This window comes from Procambarus clarkii, chromosome 69 (genome assembly GCF_040958095.1).
Source record: "Procambarus clarkii isolate CNS0578487 chromosome 69, FALCON_Pclarkii_2.0, whole genome shotgun sequence".
In the NCBI taxonomy this organism is placed as follows: Eukaryota; Metazoa; Arthropoda; class Malacostraca; order Decapoda; family Cambaridae; genus Procambarus; species Procambarus clarkii.
In genome coordinates this window covers 25,435,581-25,453,934 of record NC_091218.1, presented here as the reverse complement: position 1 = coordinate 25,453,934, position 18,354 = coordinate 25,435,581, and the positions used below count along the sequence as shown (strand labels likewise).

At 43.0% G+C, this 18,354-nt stretch overlaps 1 protein-coding gene across 3 annotated transcripts in view; it reads left to right on the top strand.

The window, feature by feature from the left end:
• The window catches only part of LOC123772177 (uncharacterized), a 68,838-nt gene extending 63,098 nt beyond the window's left edge, over positions 1-5,740 (top strand). For all 3 annotated transcript variants that reach the window (XM_069311293.1, XM_069311292.1, XM_045765229.2), the window contains exon 3: positions 4,528-5,740. In XM_069311293.1, coding sequence (XP_069167394.1) covers positions 4,528-5,733 — 1,206 coding nt within the window. In that variant the 3' untranslated portion in view covers positions 5,734-5,740. The remainder of the gene's footprint in view (positions 1-4,527) is intronic.
• The last annotated feature ends 12,614 nt before the right edge of the window (positions 5,741-18,354 follow it).

The window sequence follows — 18,354 nt, the reverse complement described above, 5'->3', positions numbered from 1 at the left end:
ACCTTTCTGACGCCAATCTAAAGTAAATCAAGCACCCTTTGTATTAGTGGTTAAGTTAGTAAATAAACTACTGTTAAGCTTTATGCGGTGTTTCCGTTGAACCACTTCTGAATACTGCCAACTATTTACTCAAGCCTTCAGCTCCAGGTGTCTCCAACACCGAGTTGCCTATTATTCACAAATCTATAAATGTGATGAGGACCCTAGGAGTCCCTTAACCCTTAACATGCTCGGGGTCTAATATCCTGCTATCCACACAGGCGCATGTCATTTTGAAAAAAAAAAAAAATTTTTTTTTTTTGCTAATCTGTTAAGTTCTGTTCACTGATCACGGGAAAAATAAAAAAAAAATTCTATTGTACTTACTTTTGTTGCAATAGAGCCGAGAAGCTCGGTGATGACGTCACAATCTGCATGTTCGCTCATGCAGTACACGCCCGGGAGGTGTTGCGCGCGGTCCTCAAACAGCCAGAGTTGCCACAAATATATTTTCGCGCTATTTATTTACAATGTCTAAGCGCATTTTATCTAATTTTTTTTCACTAATTGTGTTTCAAATACTGTTTGAACATATTTTGTATCAATAATTGTTGCATATTTGAGTATACACAGGCGCACACAAATGTTTTCAATTACGGCAATATAATATGTCATTACAGTCTATTATATTGTATGTTCTGCTTATATTTGTATATATTTACACACACGCACACGCTATCTGCTTATATGTTTACATATTTACACACTCGCACACGCTATACACACTTTGAAGCACACTTAGAAGATTTCTAGACTGTGGTAGTCATTGAAGCAGTCGACAGCACATAGTGGGATACCACACGTTTCACACCATGTTTGCACAAGCTTCCGTTTCTTGTCTCTACGTGTCGTTGTTTTACACACCAAGCAATCACGTTGGGCTATTGCACGCTTCACACCAGGTGGCAAATACTTAAGTTTGTGTGCTAGGAAGCCTTCAGTGTGAGCGAGGCGTGGAGTACCAGCATGCTGCAACAGTGGGTTTATGATGGGCCGCTGAATACCTGGGACATCTTTTGCAAACTTTCCTAATAACTGTATTGCAGCATCAAATACAAAGTCACGGAAAGTGGGCTTACGTCCAGTTCTCACAAGGTACATGTTGAAACAGTTCAGCATGCTCATGTCCACAAGATGGAAGAACACTTTTTTCGTCCACCTACATGTCTTCCGCACACACTCTGCAGTGCCAATCATCATGTCTGATTTATCAATCAACCGCATGTTGATATTATAGTCTAAAACACAGTCTGGCTTATATAGTGGTGCGTTTGTTTTATGGCTCACTTTCCCACTGTTCACCATTGTTCCATCATGAATTGTTGTCAACAAGTTCACCTCTCTTTTGTCTTTCCACCAAACTGACAGAATGTTATCACTTTTCCTTCTCTGACACTCACCAACTGCAATGTCGTTGTCAAACACAGGCATTTCCCTTCGTTGTGGCTTTACTGTACCAACCAATCTGGTTCTATTTTCTAGCAAGAACCGAGCTAGCAAGGGACTTGTATAGTAATTATCTGTGTATAAAATGTGTCCCTTGTTCATCCACGGAGCCATGATGGTCTTCACTACACTCCCCGAGAATCCATGTTCGTCGTTACCGGGAATGTCTACATCACTAGCCGAGTACAGAATCATGTGTAACACGTATCCTGTCTCACAATCACAAAGAACAAAAAATTTCAGGCCAAATCGGTTTCGTTTTGAGGGAATGTACTGTTTGAATGGAACACGTCCCTTGAAAAGTATGAGAGATTCATCAACCACCAGCTTCTGTGCTGGTATGTAAAAATCTCTGAATTTTCCAATAACATCGTTCATGTAGTGCCTCACTCGCCACAGTCTATCATCAGGTGTTCGGTCCTGAACACTTCCAAAATGTAGACACCTGAGGAGTATCTGAAACCTGTCTCGTGACATATATTTCCAGAATAAAGGTGTTGGTATTGTCTTGTCCTTGCTCCAATAGTCATTTATTGCATGTTTGTGACAGTGCTTCATCAACAAACAGAGTGCCAAAAACACATACATTTCCGCCACTGTGGTATTTTTCCAACACTGCAGTCGTGAAAATTCTGTGATTTCCCTCTCAATCAGGTAAGCAGCATGCAGGTTCGTTTGGTGTACAATGTATTCCATGAGTGGTTCATCATAGAATGCTGTAAAATATTCCATCTCAGCCATGTCCTCACCTTGATTAGGGAAAAGGTTTGTAATCCCTACATCTTTATCGTCAAAGTGAGGAATATTAGGAATAAAATCGTCACCATCACTCCACTCAAGTACACCAGGCGTCCTGCGAGATGCAGAGGAAAGACGGCGAGGAAGCGATGCATACCGGCAACCAGGAGCTGAATACCGTCTGCGAGAAGCACGGCGGCTACGTGCACGTGAGGTGGGTGCATGTGAACACGAGGGTCTTGGTCCCTCATGTGGTGCCATGCGGTGGCGCTTGGCCGGGCGAGATGCTGCTGACGCGACAATTTCTCGCCCAGTTACACCACTGGTACCAGCCACAGGCTCAATAAAACTTTGATCTGAGTCACTAAACCCAGAAAAGGAGTGACCTCCCTCTGACTCGTCACCCTCAAACAGAAAATATCCACAGGAACTGTGAGGTCGTGGTAGAATTGGGGTAGAAAATGGGCGAGGAGGCATGGGAGAGCGTATAGGCCTCGCCATGGCATGGCGGTCATTCTCACTTTCACTGCTGCTGCTACTATCACCCGACAACTGTGTGTAATCCTCATCGTTGTCTGAATCGTCAAACACACTTTCTTCACCTTCAGAGAATAATTCGTGGGCTGTTTGCTCTGGGGTGAGGGACTGAGTGGTGCGTGCCCGTGAGGCGTTTGACCGTGCGCTCGCCATGGTGACTCTCGCTAAACTGAGGCCTCCCATGCCATCGGATCGTGAGCTGGATTTTTTTTCAAAATGGCCGCTGTTTACTAGAGCCCCTGGGCAGCGTATGGGACCCCCAGCTACACCGCGGGCCATTCAAATCGTGCGCGGTACCCATACACTTCATATGAAGTGAAGCGCAGTTGACTGGTAAAACGATTTACACTTCATATGAAGTGATGCGCACTTTAAGGGTTAAAGTGTTTCAAGCATTGAGGAGATTCCAACGATCAACGTGGACCAGGACCAGGTGAGGCTAGTCCGAGAAGAGACCCTCAAGGACTCTAACTCGACCTTGCTCCCAGGCCCTGTACGGTTGCTCTCGTATTTTCTCTGCTGAATCTGACAGCTTCGTGAAGCGTCTGCCACATGTACATTAGTGACGTATGCATTGCAGTTGGGAAAGCAAAATAGAAAACCCCCACAGGGGGTGAGGCAATTTATGACTTTGGTCCTCAGTTGGCAAAACTGAACTCCACCACTGATGCAATCTAGTAGTTGGGAGGTATCTCAGCAAGATAGTTTAAGGGAACCACCGGGACTCACCGAGCTATTGTTTCATTCATTTAATGTTGATGTTTTGTTGGTTCTCCTCCAACCACTTGGGTTAGATGGTAGAGTAACAATCTCACTTCAATCATGTTAGCATTCAGTCCCTGTCCATCCAAGGGGTTGGTCACCAATCCATATCCCCCCCCTTTCCATACCATCTCAAATCTTCAGCCAGAGGGAGCACCATTTGTGTCAGGTTGCGGCCGTTCATCACTACGTGCAACAAACCCGCTTTGCTTTGGTGAATTACCTGTTTGCTGATCTGGTTTCTTTGGTTCCCTGTTCTAAGGCTCATTTATCTAAGATTGTCCATGGTGTCATTCAATCTAGCCATCCTGTGATCTACTCTTAGGCATTTATTGTTCACAAGCTCATAGCTTAGGTTGCTTTGTTTGCTAACCTGTTGTGGCCTGCTATTTGGATTCTGGGGTTTAGAGGTGTATTTGAGTGCTGGCATCTCGTGTAGCTGCTCCTCTCCTCATTCCTGATCAGGTTCATGTTTTCTATCGTCTGTTGTTAAATAACTTCAGTGAGCTATGAAACGCATTTTCAGAAAACAAGTATTGAATGTAATGAAATGCCTCTTTCTGGTAGACTCATGACTGGTGCAAGAGCAGCCTGGAGCATCCAAGGTGCCACCAGTTGGCATCCTTGCACACTTGAACATTCAAGCTAGTTTTGTGTGAATCGTCTGCGAAGTCATTAGGCTGTTTTGTGTTTTATTTTATGTGAACCTTGCAGTTGTTTGTATTACTTCACGTTTTGGATGCTTTCTCGGTGGGGGTGATCTAAACAATCCCCAGCTCCTCGTGCTTCTGTGAGGAGGCCAGGTTCTGGCTGTGGTCTTCAATTGCCTGATGTAAATCATTAGTGCTTAGTCATATATATATATTTTACTAAAATTTCTTGTTCAGATACTTTCTAACTGTAAATTGGATGTTTTAAAATTAAGTTACTCAAACATAGGACTATATGTAAGATATATCCTCTTAAACATATCTTATCAGAGTAACTTGGCCTTTTCTTTTTCAGATGAAAACCAAACTAATGGCAGCCAAGAGAGCAGCACACAAAGATTTACGAGTAACACTAATAAAGAGTCAGAATGATAAAAATCAGGAACGAAAACATAAAGTGAATACAGGTGGGTTAGTATTGAGTGAAAACAGTGCTAAGTGTCTCGACATAAAAAGTCGTAAAAAAAGGAAAGAAATGGTTTCTGAAATTTCTGAGTTCAGTGATTTAACGATGATTAACGTAAGTGGTGAGGAAAAGATAGGCAAAGCTAGAAAGAAGCAGAACACAAAGACCTCTAAAAACAATAACCAACGCTTAAACATGAAAAGTCATAAAGGAAGGAAGGAAGCAGCGCCTGACAGTGGTGAGGCAAGTGATCTAGCCACAAATGTAAGTAGTGAGGAAATTATAGGTATATCTGGAAGGAAGCCAAAAAGAAAGAGCTCTGAAAATAATAGCCAGTGTCCTAACATAAAAAGATGTAAGAAATGGAAGGACACTACTCTTGAAAATGATAAGGCCAGCCATATATCCACTTTTAATGAAATTGGTCAGGAAAAGATAGATAAAAATAGGAAGAAGCAGAAAAGGAAGTCGGAAACAGAATCTCCAGAAAATGATGGTGATAAAGAAAAGATATCACAGGAAGATGGGATCTCTGAATTTTTAGCAGAACCCAGAAATGCTGTTGAAAACAACCTTCTCAAAATGAAGAGTAAAAAAGAAATGAAGCGAATGTCTTGTTTAAATGATGAATTTCTGGAAATGGGTGGTGTTACGCTGCCTTATGATCACACATCTGCAAAACAAATTAAAGATAAAAAATTACAGCAAAAAACTATGCAGAAAAAGAATATTAAATGTACTTGTGTATCTCAAAATAACACAGCTGTACTCCTTAAGTTTGAGGAAAATGATTTTATGACACAATTTGAAGGTTCCTGGGTAAAAAGAACAGCTGTATCAGAACTAAACCTTTTGAGGAAGGAACAGTTGCAATGTATCTATTCAGAGAGAAAAAATGAGACCAAAGATGCATTGACCAAAGAGGAACAACAGAGTTATCAGCGAAGAATGAAAAGAAAGATCCGAACTGAATATAGAAGGTTAAAAAGAGAACTAATCAATCGGGAAAGAAAGGAAAGCTTTGGTAAGCCCGTTGGTGAAATTGAGGAATGCCAACTTGGAGAGTTTTGTACTAAATGCAATAAAGAAATTTAAAATAAAATGTCTATTAATAGCCAAATTGGACAACTCTTTAGCAGGAATTTCTTTATGGTATGAAACATTAATTTTGTTTCGTAGATAAATATGATATTTTGAGCCTTAATACAGTACCTGTAATTATTTTTACTCTTAACATGTTTCTCATGTTGTCACTATTTTCTATGTCTTTGTCCTCACTTTGTTTTCTCTTACAAAATAAAATTTTAACTCCTACACTGTACAGTATTTCTGGCACTTTGTCATGTATATTGTCTTGAAGCTGCCAAATTGTTTTAACACCCTTCAAGTTCAAAGTTTGATGCTTGTATATGTGTGTGTGTGTGTGTAATTACCTAAGTGTAGTTACAGGATGAGAGCTACGCTCGTGGTGTCCCGTCTTCCCAGCAATCTTTGTCATATAACGCTTTGAAACTACTGATGGTCTTGGCCTCCACCACCTTCTCACCTAACTTGTTCCAACCGTCTACCACTCTGTTTGCGAAAGTGAATTTTTTATATTTTTTTGGCATCTGTGTTTAGCTAGTTTATATCTATGACCTCTTGTTCTTAAAGTTCCAGGTCTCAGGAAATCTTCCCTATCGATTTTATCAATTCCTGTTACTATTTTGTATGTAGTGATCATATCACCTCTTTTTCTTCTGTCTTCCAGTTTTGGCATATTTAATGCCTCTAACCTCTCTTCGTAGCTCTTGCCCTTCAGTTCTGGGAGCCACTTAGTAACATGTCTTTGCACCTTTTCCAGTTTGTTGATGTGCTTCTTAAGATATGGGCACCACACAACCGCTGCATATTCTAGCTTTGGCCCAACAAAAGTCGTGAACAATTTCTTTAGTATATCACCATCCATGTATTTAAAAGCAATTCTGTAGTTAGAAAGTGTGGCATAGGCTCCTAGCACAATATTCTTTATGAGGTCCTCAGGTGATAGTTTTCTATCTATAACCACCCCTGGATCTCTTTCTTTATCAGAATTGTTTAAAGATTTCTCACATAATATATAGGTTGTGTGGGGTCTCTGTTCTCCTATTCCACATTCCATAACATGACATTTATTAACATTAAATTCCATTTGCCAAGTGGTGCTCCATATACTTATTTTGTCCAGGTCATCTTGAAGGGCATGACAATCATCTAAGTTTCTTATCCTTCCTATTAGCATTTTTTTTTTTTTTTTTTTGAGATATATACAAGAGTTGTTACATTCTTGTACAGCCACTAGTACGTGTAGCGTTTCAAGCAGGTCCCTGGAATACGATCCCAGCCGCGAACAATGGTTTTTTCATCCAAGTACACATTTTACTGTTGCGTTAAACAGAGACTACAGTTAAGAATTTGCGCCCAGTAAATCCTCCCCGGCCAGGATACGAACCCATGACATAGCGCTCGCGGAGCGCCAGGCGAGTGTCTTACCACTACACCACAGAGGCCATCAGCAAACATGTTCATATAATTCTGTATACCAACTGGTAGATCATTTATGTAGACAGTAAACATCACTGGTGCAAGAACTGAACCCTGTGGTACTCCACTTGTGACATTTCTCCAGTCCAATACATTGCCTCTGATCACTGCCCTCATTTTTCTCTCTGTCAGAAATTTTTTCATCCATGTTAGAAGCGTACCTGTCACCCCTCCAATATTTTGCAGTTTCCAGAACAACCTCTTATGTGGAACTCTGTCAAAAGCCTTTTTTAGGTCCAGATAGATGCAGTCAACCCAACCATCTCTTTCCTGTAATATCTCTGTTGCTCGATCATAGAAACTGAGTAAATTCGATACACAGGATCTTCCAGATCGAAAACCATACTGTCTGTCTGATATTATATCATTTCTCTCTAGGTGTTCTACCCATTTAGTTTTAATTATTTTTTCCAATATTTTGACTATTACACTTGTCAATGATACCGGTCTATAATTAAGGGGGTCTTCCCTGCTTCCACTTTTCTAGATTGGAACTATGTTAGCCTTTTTCCACACATCAGCTACAACTCCTGTAAACAGGGATGCCTGAAAAATCAGTTGAAGAGGAATGCTGAGCTCAGGTGCACATTCTCTCAGAACCTGTGGTGAAACTCCATCTGGACCAACTGCTTTGTTCTTATTTAGCTCCTTGAGCATTTTTTCCACTTCGTCTCTAGACACCTTGTTACGACCCTGGGTTCTCCAGTGGAAACCAGAGGTCAAAATTGAGCTATTAAACTTCCTGGTAGCACAGTTGGGCATCTAGAATGTCAATTGTTTGTATCTTCCCTGCCAGACGTAAGACTATTATTGTTTCTCAAAGAGCATTTAAAGACTGAGCTGGGGGTTGATTATTAAATAATAACATAGGCACCAACTTTGCTTACTAATACTTTCTAATCATTCATAAAGTAACAATACGTTGCATAGGGGAAGATCTTTAATGTGCTTAGCTGCACGATCAATTAGGCTCCTCCCGGCACCACAACATGAGGGAGGCAGCTGGTGGCTAGCTCGGTCTTCTCTTGGCTGGTGGCGTGAGGTTAAGACCTACTCTGTGGCTGTATCCCTACTCTCCTTCCTTCTCCTCTTACTTATTTCCCTTACCTGAAGTTCCTGTACCCTTAAGTTAAGTATTATATGGTGTAAGTGTGCCTACTCTGGTAGTAACGATTGGGGAGACCTGGGGATAGTATTTTGCCAGTGTTTGGGTACCCCTAAGTGTTGTGTTTTGTATTAGGGTCCCACGTGGTTTCACTACCCTAAGCTGCATCCAGCTTCAGTGCTTATCCAGTAGTACTTTACCCTAGCTTGTTATTAGTGTAAACCTTGTATCCTGCCTACGTGGACCAAGACTTTTAACGTAAGATAGTGTGGTAAAGTTATTATTATTATTGTTATTGGTGTGAGTGTATATGGGGGGTTGTTAACGGGTTAATAAATAAGTACATGAATTACAGAGTATCTCTTCTTCCAAGGTGGGAGCGCAGTGATCAACCCTTAGACGAACATATTTGGTCTTGTAGCAAGTTATTACTACTGTGGATAGTTTATTTTGGGGGCCGGGCCTTTTAGCTCTCCCATATTTGATACTCCTGTCTTCTAACTACCTATACCCCTTAATAGTACCAGTACCCCATAGAAGCCCCACTCATATCAGTTGTAACAAGTGGTTGGCCAGTCCGGGAGGAACATTATAAGTGTAAAAAATTAGATTCTTGAGTGCCAAAATTAAAATTTTTTATTTCCGCAGAACGGTTGTGTGCTAGCCTAGGGTCCAGCTCATCTAGCAAAGGACATTCTTGCACTGACTGGACACCCAGCTGGATCCCTTCACGATTAAGGTTAGTGTGGCCTTGTGTTAGGGGCCGTGCAAATTTTTGTTTTTTTCCAATTTTTATTTTTTAATTTTTTCTTTGGCTGGGAGCTAAAATTATTAGTGATGTCTTCTGAAATGCAGAACCTGGCAAGGGAGCCTTCAGTGGTAGAGATAAAGAAACTTAAAAAGTCTAATTTAGTATTGTTAGGCCAGGAATTTGGCCTAGAATTAAATGTCGCAGATAAAAAGTGGACTTTGGTGAATGAAATATTACAACATTGTATTGATGAACAACTATTGGCAAGTGATACACCTTTATGCCAGCCTAGCCAAGCAGAAAGTGCAACTCATAGGGAAAGTGAATTAGCTTTAGAGTTAGCAAAAATAAAATTAGAGGAGCAAAAACTCAAAACCGAGGAGGCTAGAATTAGAGCGAATGCCACTGGAACTCCACCTGCCGGGGATTCAAACCCCAGGCATTATGAGAAAAAGCATAATTTGCCTGAATTTTCCGAGTCTGACCCTGAAAGGTTTTTCAACCATTTTCAGAGAGTGGCCACGTCCATGAACTGGCCAAAGGAAGAGTGGGTGAAAATCCTACAGGGAAGACTTAGGGGTAAAGCACAAGATATTTTTATAAACATGCCTGACGACGAGTGTTTCGAATATGATAAAGTCAGGGAAGGTATTTTGCGGGCATATGAAATTACTCCTGAAGCTCACCGCCAAGTTTATCGTAACCTTAGGCCTACTCACAACCAACCGCTCACTGAATTTGTGAATGATCAAATTCGATTGTTTGATAGATGGATTCGCTCGGCGAAAGCCGAAACATACGAGGCTCTCAGGAACTTAATTTTAATGGAGCATTTTATAGATGTTATGCCAGAGAACGTATCACAATACATTAAAGGAAGGATAGAGTTAAATTCTAAAATAGGGGATTTGGCCAAGTTGGCAGAAAACTACGAATTGGCGGGCAAAAGGCCCAATAAAAATAATTATACCCCACAGAGTAGCAAACCTTATACCCACAGCCAGTCCAGACCAGCTCATTCTAACCCTTTACCTAATGCACCTTCTGTTTCAGACATAACTAACCCTGTTAAAGTGTCTAGCCCAACGGCACCTAAAGGTGAACCGAAGGGTAATTCTGTTAGTAATGTCTCTTCTCCCCGACGTTTTTGTGGTCACTGTAATCGTCCAAACCACACTATTAGCCGTTGTTGGCAACTGCACCCTGAAAAAAGACCCAATGCTCTAGTTGTGACACAGGGCTTGAGGCTTTCAGAAGGGTTAGGGAGTAAGACCTCCAACCCACAGTGGTTGGACTTGCTTACCCCATTCTTATCGAAAGGGAGACTACTTTTGTCTGAGGGTTCTTCCTGGAAGGACGTGGTGATCTTCCGAGACACCGGTGCCATCCAGACTTTAATTTTAGAGAGTGCGTTGCAAGGTGCCAACACTCTCGACACTGGAGAGGTGGTACTGGTCGAGGGTGTCACTAGTGATACTCGGGCAGTACCCCTCCATAAGGTTACCCTGGAATCTGATTTCCACAAGGGTGTTTGTACAGTCGGAGTCACTCCATACCTACCTTTCCCTAATGTTGATGTAATAGTTGGTAATGATTTAGCAGGGGATAAGGTAGGGGACTCCAGACTGCCTATTATGTTGCCTACCCCTAAGGTTTGCCTGGATCCGCCCGCCGCAGAGGATAATGTTCTGTACCCTGCGTGCGCGGTGACCAGGTCTATGGGACTTAAATGTAAGGGCAGCCCTGTGCTTGCCAAGGTGGTAAATCCCGAGGTCACGAGGAGCTTTCCGAGTGGTGAAAACCAAGTGGACCTCGCGGACACATTCATGGCCCGACTCGATGACGTGGCCGAGGACATTGTGGAGAGCCTGCCACCGCCATCTACCGAGAGTAGTGGGGAGGTGGAGAACACTGTTGAGCCTCGGCCAATGGCATCTGACCAAGGCCTAGATGCCTCCTTGAGTGAGTTACAGAAAGCTGACCCCACTCTTGCAGATTGTCATGAAACAGCCGTCTCTATGGAGGAAATTGTAGACGCAGCAACTGGGTACTACTACAATGATCGGATTTTGATGAGAAAATGGAGACCACAGAGTGCTCCCTTGTCAAATGAGTGGGAGGTAGTCCACCAGGTTATGTTGCCGACCTGCTATAGAGAAAGGGTTTTGGCAGCTGCTCATGATGATTCTATGGGGGGACATCAAGGTATTAATATTACGTATCACAAAATTTTAAAGTATTTTTTCTGGCCCAAGCTGAAAAGCGATGTGGCAAAATTTTGTAATGCGTGTATTGTTTGTCAACTGGTTGGGAAACCAAACCAGACTCCACCTAAAGCTCCTCTAAGGCCTATTGTCGTGCCGGAGGAACCATTTTCTCATGTGGTAATGGACTGTGTTGGACCATTACCTAGAACTAAGTCTGGTAATATTTACCTAATCACGATGATGTGTATCACTACTCGTTACCCAGAGGCTTTTGCTGTAAGGAACATCCGAGCAAAAACTGTTGTTGCTCGTATGTTGCAATTTTTTTCCACTTTTGGACTGCCTCGGGTCGTGCAAACTGACAATGGTACTAATTTTAAGTCTGATGTTTTCGAGCAATTTTGTAAGGAACATGGAATAACTCATAAGGTTTCCAGCCCATACCATCCACAGAGTCAGGGGGTAATTGAACGTTTCCATCTAACTCTGAAGCAGATGTTGAAGACATCGTGCGAGAGTTCCCACACCTTCTGGGATGAGAATTTACCGTATGTTTTGTTTGCGGCTAGAGAGGGATTACAAAGTTCACTGGGCTGTTCTCCTTTTGAGTTAGTCTTTGGCCATAAAGTTCGTGGACCCTTGCAAATGTTACAGGAGAATCTGTTAGGGAACGTAACGTTATCCGAAGGTTCGGCTTTCTTTGCGCAACACCACCAGAGACTCAAGGACTGCAAGGCGGCTGCATTTAAGTATCTTGGCAAGGCCCAAGAAAAGATGAAAGAACGTAACGATGCTAAATCTAAGTTACGGGTATTTCAGCCTGGCGACCCTGTCCTGGTATTAAAGCCTCGACTAGGGAACACTATGTCCCACAAGTACGAAGGCCCCTACATTGTGACAGAAAAGACGGGGGACCTCACGTACAAAGTGAGGCACTCTGACAAACGTAACCAGGTAATGCTCATACATGTAAATCGACTGAAGAAGTTCCAGGGCCCCAGGCCCATTGCACTAACCAATGTTTCCATTTCCAGTGAGAGAGGGGATGATTGTTCTGGGGACCCAACTAATCTCATTTTCAATAATTCTAGTTCTGTGAATGCTGTGGAGGAACTGTCCCATTTGCAGATGGCCCAACGTGAAGAGGTGCAGTCGTTGGTTGCGGAATTCTCCAGTCTGTTCGGGGATGTCCCGACCCAGACTGATGCCATTTGCCATGATGTCGAGTTGACGGACTACACTCCCATTCGCCTTCAACCCTATCGGATGAGTCCAGAAAAGAAGGCCATCGTACGGAAGGAGGTCGACTTCTTGCTCCAGCACGGCCTCATCCGGCCGAGCCAGGGCTCTTGGTGCTCGCCCTGCCTTTTGGTCCCCAAACCAGACGGCTCCTGGCGATTATGCACCGACTATCGGCAGCTCAACAAGGTGACCATTGTGGATGCCTATCCGCTGCCCCTCCTCGAGGACTGCATTGACGAGTTGGGAAATGCCAAGTACGTTTCGAAATTCGACCTCTCGAGGGGGTATTATCAAATCCCACTCACTGAACGTGCTAAACAGCTCACTGCGTTCGTGACACCCGAGGGTGTTTTTGAGTATCAAGTGTTACCGTTCGGCTTGCGTAATGCCCCTGCCACGTTCCAGAGACTCATGAACTCTCTACTCGCTAAGGTGCCAAATTGTCGGGCGTATTTAGATGATATCGTGCTGTTTGACAGTAATTGGGCTGACCACATAGCTAGGTTACGCCAGTTGTTTGCCATCTTGAAAAGGGCAAATCTTACCTTAAATGCTAAAAAGTGTCATTTTGGCCAAGGCACAGTGACGTACCTCGGTTATGAAGTGGGCCAAGGAAAAGTGTTACCTCGGCAAGATAAAATCAGTGCCATTCTGGAGTATCCAGTACTAAAGTCTAAAAAGGACGTTCAAAGATTTATCGGTATGTGTGCGTACTATCGACGTTTTTGTCAGAACTTTTCCAGTGTAGCCACTCCTCTCACAGACTTGTTGCGGAAAGCCGTTAAATTTAAGTGGTCATCAGACTGTGCAGAGGCATTTAAAAATTTGAAATTGATCTTAGCTTCCGCCCCAGTGCTTGCTAGTCCAAGGTTCGACCGACCGTTTAAAATTCATGTTGACGCGTCTGACTCGGGTGCTGGTGCAGTGTTGTTGCAAACTGGGGATGATCAGGTGGAACACCCAGTATATTATTACTCTGTGAAATTCGACAAGGCGCAACGCAATTATTCAGTGGTAGAAAAAGAGGCGTTGGCGCTAGTGTTAACATGTAAAAAGTTCGAAGTTTACCTCACAGGTAATATAGTGGAAGTGTACACGGACCATAACCCACTAGTCTTCCTGACTCAGATGAAGGGTAAGAATAAACGCATCCTCAGGTGGGCATTGTACCTACAGGACTTCAATCTTTCCATTACCCACCTACCGGGCAGACTCAACGTGATAGCCGACGCTCTGTCCCGGTTGCCTGAATAACATTCATCTGAGCCACAGAAAGCCATTTACCAACCGTCATGCTTTAGTTAATTTTTTTTAGGTTCTCCTGTGACATTAAATATTCCGTGTCCAATTTATTTACTTCCCTGTTCTTTTATTTTTGTTGTGTATGTTTTTTTTCTTTCAGAGAACTCCTTTGTATTTTTTTTTTGCAGAGAAATTGCTTTTGATTGATTTTTTGTTTTTGTCATATGTTTTTCTTTTTGTTCTCTGTATACTCTTACAAAAAAATATGACTACTATTCTAGTAGTCACATTTTTTTTTCTCTGAAGGGGGGAGGAGTGTTACGACCCTGGGTTCTCCAGTGGAAACCAGAGGTCAAAATTGAGCTATTAAACTTCCTGGTAGCACAGTTGGGCATCTAGAATGTCAATTGTTTGTATCTTCCCTGCCAGACGTAAGACTATTATTGTTTCTCAAAGAGCATTTAAAGACTGAGCTGGGGGTTGATTATTAAATAATAACATAGGCACCAACTTTGCTTACTAATACTTTCTAATCATTCATAAAGTAACAATACGTTGCATAGGGGAAGATCTTTAATGTGCTTAGCTGCACGATCAATTAGGCTCCTCCCGGCACCACAACATGAGGGAGGCAGCTGGTGGCTAGCTCGGTCTTCTCTTGGCTGGTGGCGTGAGGTTAAGACCTACTCTGTGGCTGTATCCCTACTCTCCTTCCTTCTCCTCTTACTTATTTCCCTTACCTGAAGTTCCTGTACCCTTAAGTTAAGTATTATATGGTGTAAGTGTGCCTACTCTGGTAGTAACGATTGGGGAGACCTGGGGATAGTATTTTGCCAGTGTTTGGGTACCCCTAAGTGTTGTGTTTTGTATTAGGGTCCCACGTGGTTTCACTACCCTAAGCTGCATCCAGCTTCAGTGCTTATCCAGTAGTACTTTACCCTAGCTTGTTATTAGTGTAAACCTTGTATCCTGCCTACGTGGACCAAGGCTTTTAACGTAAGATAGTGTGGTAAAGTTATTATTATTATTGTTATTGGTGTGAGTGTATATGGGGGGTTGTTAACGGGTTAAGAAATAAGTACATGAATTACAGAGTATCTCTTCTTCCAAGGTGGGAGCGCAGTGATCAACCCTTAGACGAACATATTTGGTCTTGTAGCAAGTTATTACTACTGTGGATAGTTTATTTTGGGGGCCGGGCCTTTTAGCTCTCCCATATTTGATACTCCTGTCTTCTAACTACCTATACCCCTTAATAGTACCAGTACCCCATAGAAGCCCCACTCATATCAGTTGTAACACACCTCTATGTGCTCTATGTTGTTCTCTGGAATGTGTGTGTATATATATATATAATATATATTATATATATATATATATATATATATATATATATATATATATATTATATATATATATATATATATATATATATATATATATATATATATATATATATATATATATATATATAAATTTTGTGAGGGTACCACCTCTGGTGCCAATGTGAGGACCCATAGCCTCGGAGAAGAAAATAAAAAGTATTCAGAGGAGACCTTGTGGTTTCTTACTGAACACTAATATTATCTTCTCCTACCACCCCCATTCTTTTGTATGTACACATATATATTTACTTTATTTGAACTTTGTTACAAAAAAGGAGTTACATATGGGTTACAAAGATGGTTATCATAGGTTGTCGAGTTCCTCCAGCTCCTCAGATGGCGGGCAGGAACCCTGGATGCAGTGCGCATTTCCCCTCTGTATCGCCACACTGAGGCACTGGAAAAGAAAGCTTGCAGCTCTTGGGTCCCTTGTTGTTTCAATGAGCCTAGAACCCAGTTCCTTCAAAAAACTGGTAGCACTTTTACCCCAGGCGCCGAGTGTCTCGGAAGCAATGGGGACAAAATTGTAGTGGTGATCCAGTTCTCTATACATACGGGATTTGGCTGCTTCCCTGTGGGTGGCAGCGCCACCTGGTTGTGCAACACTGAGGTTAATGTAGGTGTTAGCCAGGGTTGATACGCACGTGTAGTCCCATACCAACTGCTTGCCATTCTTCCAGGGGTTCACTGTGATAACATCCGGGCGACCAATAAGAGCATCAGAGTTACGGGGCGTTAGGTAACGGGGCTCTGTTTCAGCTGGGCATCCAGCTGTGGTGAGGCTCCTCTTGATGATGTCGTTAACATCACTGTGCCTCGAGTGCCATCCCCCTGTGCTTTGGCAGAGTAGGCCATGGTGGCCGTACCTGTCAGCCACCACCTCGCCGCAAATACACCTATATCTGGTGTGGATTGGGGCAGCAATTCGGAGGGCGTGTGGTGTGAGACGCGTGCCAGTTGCCGACATTGGGGTTGCTAACAGGAAATCCCCTGCATGTGGTGCTGCTACTGCTGTGAGGCGAGCAATGTCGTGTTGTGTTGTTGCAGCACCCAGGCACTCTGCAGCAACTTGGTCTACAATGGGGCCATCCCAGCTGGATTGCTTTTTGGCTTTTGGGGATGGTGGTTGAGGTGATTGGCCTGCACGAGAGGCCCACTCTGTGGCACAGCGTGTAAAATTGGGATCATGTACACCTGCCAGCTGATGTAAGTGGGCAGGTAGAATTTCCTTCACAAGGTCGTCGGATGCTGATAAGGACAGGAAGGCTGGAACAGCGATTTGCGTTGCTGTTCGAACTCTGAGGCCCCCCAAGTCTTACGGGAAGAGAGGCTTGTTTCTACTGTAGGTCATCGAGAGAGAGGTTAAGGGCTTTTTCTAGCATTGATTTCAGTAACCGGTCATACTTAGTTATTGGCTTCTGTAAGATGGTGAACACCTCAGAAAGTAGGTTAACCTGGGGAGGGACAGACATCTGGTGATGAGGTAGAGTGCATCATGAGCATCAATATCCTCAATCCTCCCATCCATCCTCTTAAGGTCGGCGATTTTCTTATCAAGGACCTCATCGATGGCTTTCAACCCCAGGGGAGCTCCTAGGAGTGTGCTGTCTTCAGGTTTAGTTTTATGGATATTTGGCAGAAGACCCTCTATTCTCTCTACGATGCCCTGGTTGGAACATATTATTTCACATTTAGAAGGATTCAGGGTGAGGCCTAAAACTGCACCTTGCTCCTGGATTTTTCTGATGTCCTCCAGGATTGAGTCTTGGGAACCAGCTAGGGTACCATCATCCAAGAACCAGATGTTAAGCTCGCTGGACAGGACCTCTGTGACTTGTTTGATGACTAAGCAGAAAAGGAGAGGAGCAAGGGGGTCACCCTGTTGGACGCCTTCTCGCGAGTCAATTTCATGTTCGCCAAAAAGTAGCTCAAGATCCATACTGTAGCATGAATGTACAAAAGGGTAGAGGGAAGGGAAATGACTATGAACCGCACGGAGTACAGCATCCCTCCGCACTAAATTGAAGGCATTTTTTAAATCTAGCTTGATAAGGGCCTTTTCGTCTGTGATGTTGGCGATGAAGGCTCGAGCTGCATAGGCTGCCGCCTCACAGCCTTGTGGAATGCCAAACCCGATCTGTTTTGGCTTCAGCATGTTGGCCGCTGCATCACTAACTGTTCTTGCAGCTGCCTTTGCGACGAGACGCCGGAGAGAATTGCCCACAGCTATTGGCCTGATCCCTCCAACCTTTTTCTTTAGAGCACAGAGAGATGCTCCAAAAAAGATAGGTCTTATGGACGCTGGTATATCGCCGTTTTCAGTAATTGTCATATGTTCGGTATAAAAAGTCGTAATTTGAAACTGAAAATAGGTCCAGAGAGTCAGAATTCGACTGAAAAATCACGCTCAGGAGTCAAATTTCCGACATTTCAGACATTTTAAAAACTGCAGGGGGGTTTGGGCAAAATATGACCCATCGCTGTTTTCAGTAATTGGCATATTTTCGGTATGAAACCTCGTAATTTGAAACTGAAAATAGGTGCAGAGTCAGAATTCGGCTCAAAAATCACGCTCAAGAGTCAAATTTCCGACATTTCAGACATTTTAAAAACTGCAGGGGGGTTTGGGCAAAATATGACTCATCGCCGTTTTCAGTAATTGGCATATTTTCGGTATGAAACGTCGTAATTTGAAACTGAAAATAGGTGCAGAGAGTCAGAATTCGGCTCAAAAATCACGCTCAGGAGTCAAATTTCCGACATTTCAGACATTTTGAAAACTGCAGGGGGGTATGGGCAAAATATGACTCATCCCGTTTTCAGTAATTGGCATATTTTCGGTATGAAACGTCGTAATTTGAAACTGAAAATAGGTGCAGAGAGTCAGAACTCGGCTCAAAAATCACGCTCAGGAGTCAAATTTCCAACATTTCAGACATTTTGAAAACTGCAGGGGGGTTTGGGCAAAATATGACCCATCGCCGTTTTCAGTAATTGGCATATTTTCAGTATGAAACGTCGTAATTTGAAACTGAAAATAGGTGCAGAGAGTCAGAATTCGGCCCAAAAATCACGCTCAGGACACAAATTTTCGACATTTCAGACATTTTGAAAACTGCCCGGGGTTTTTGGGCAAAATATGACCCATCCCGTTTTCAGTAATTGGCATATTTTCGGTATGAAACCTCGTAATTTGAAACTGAAAATAGGTGCAGAGTCAGA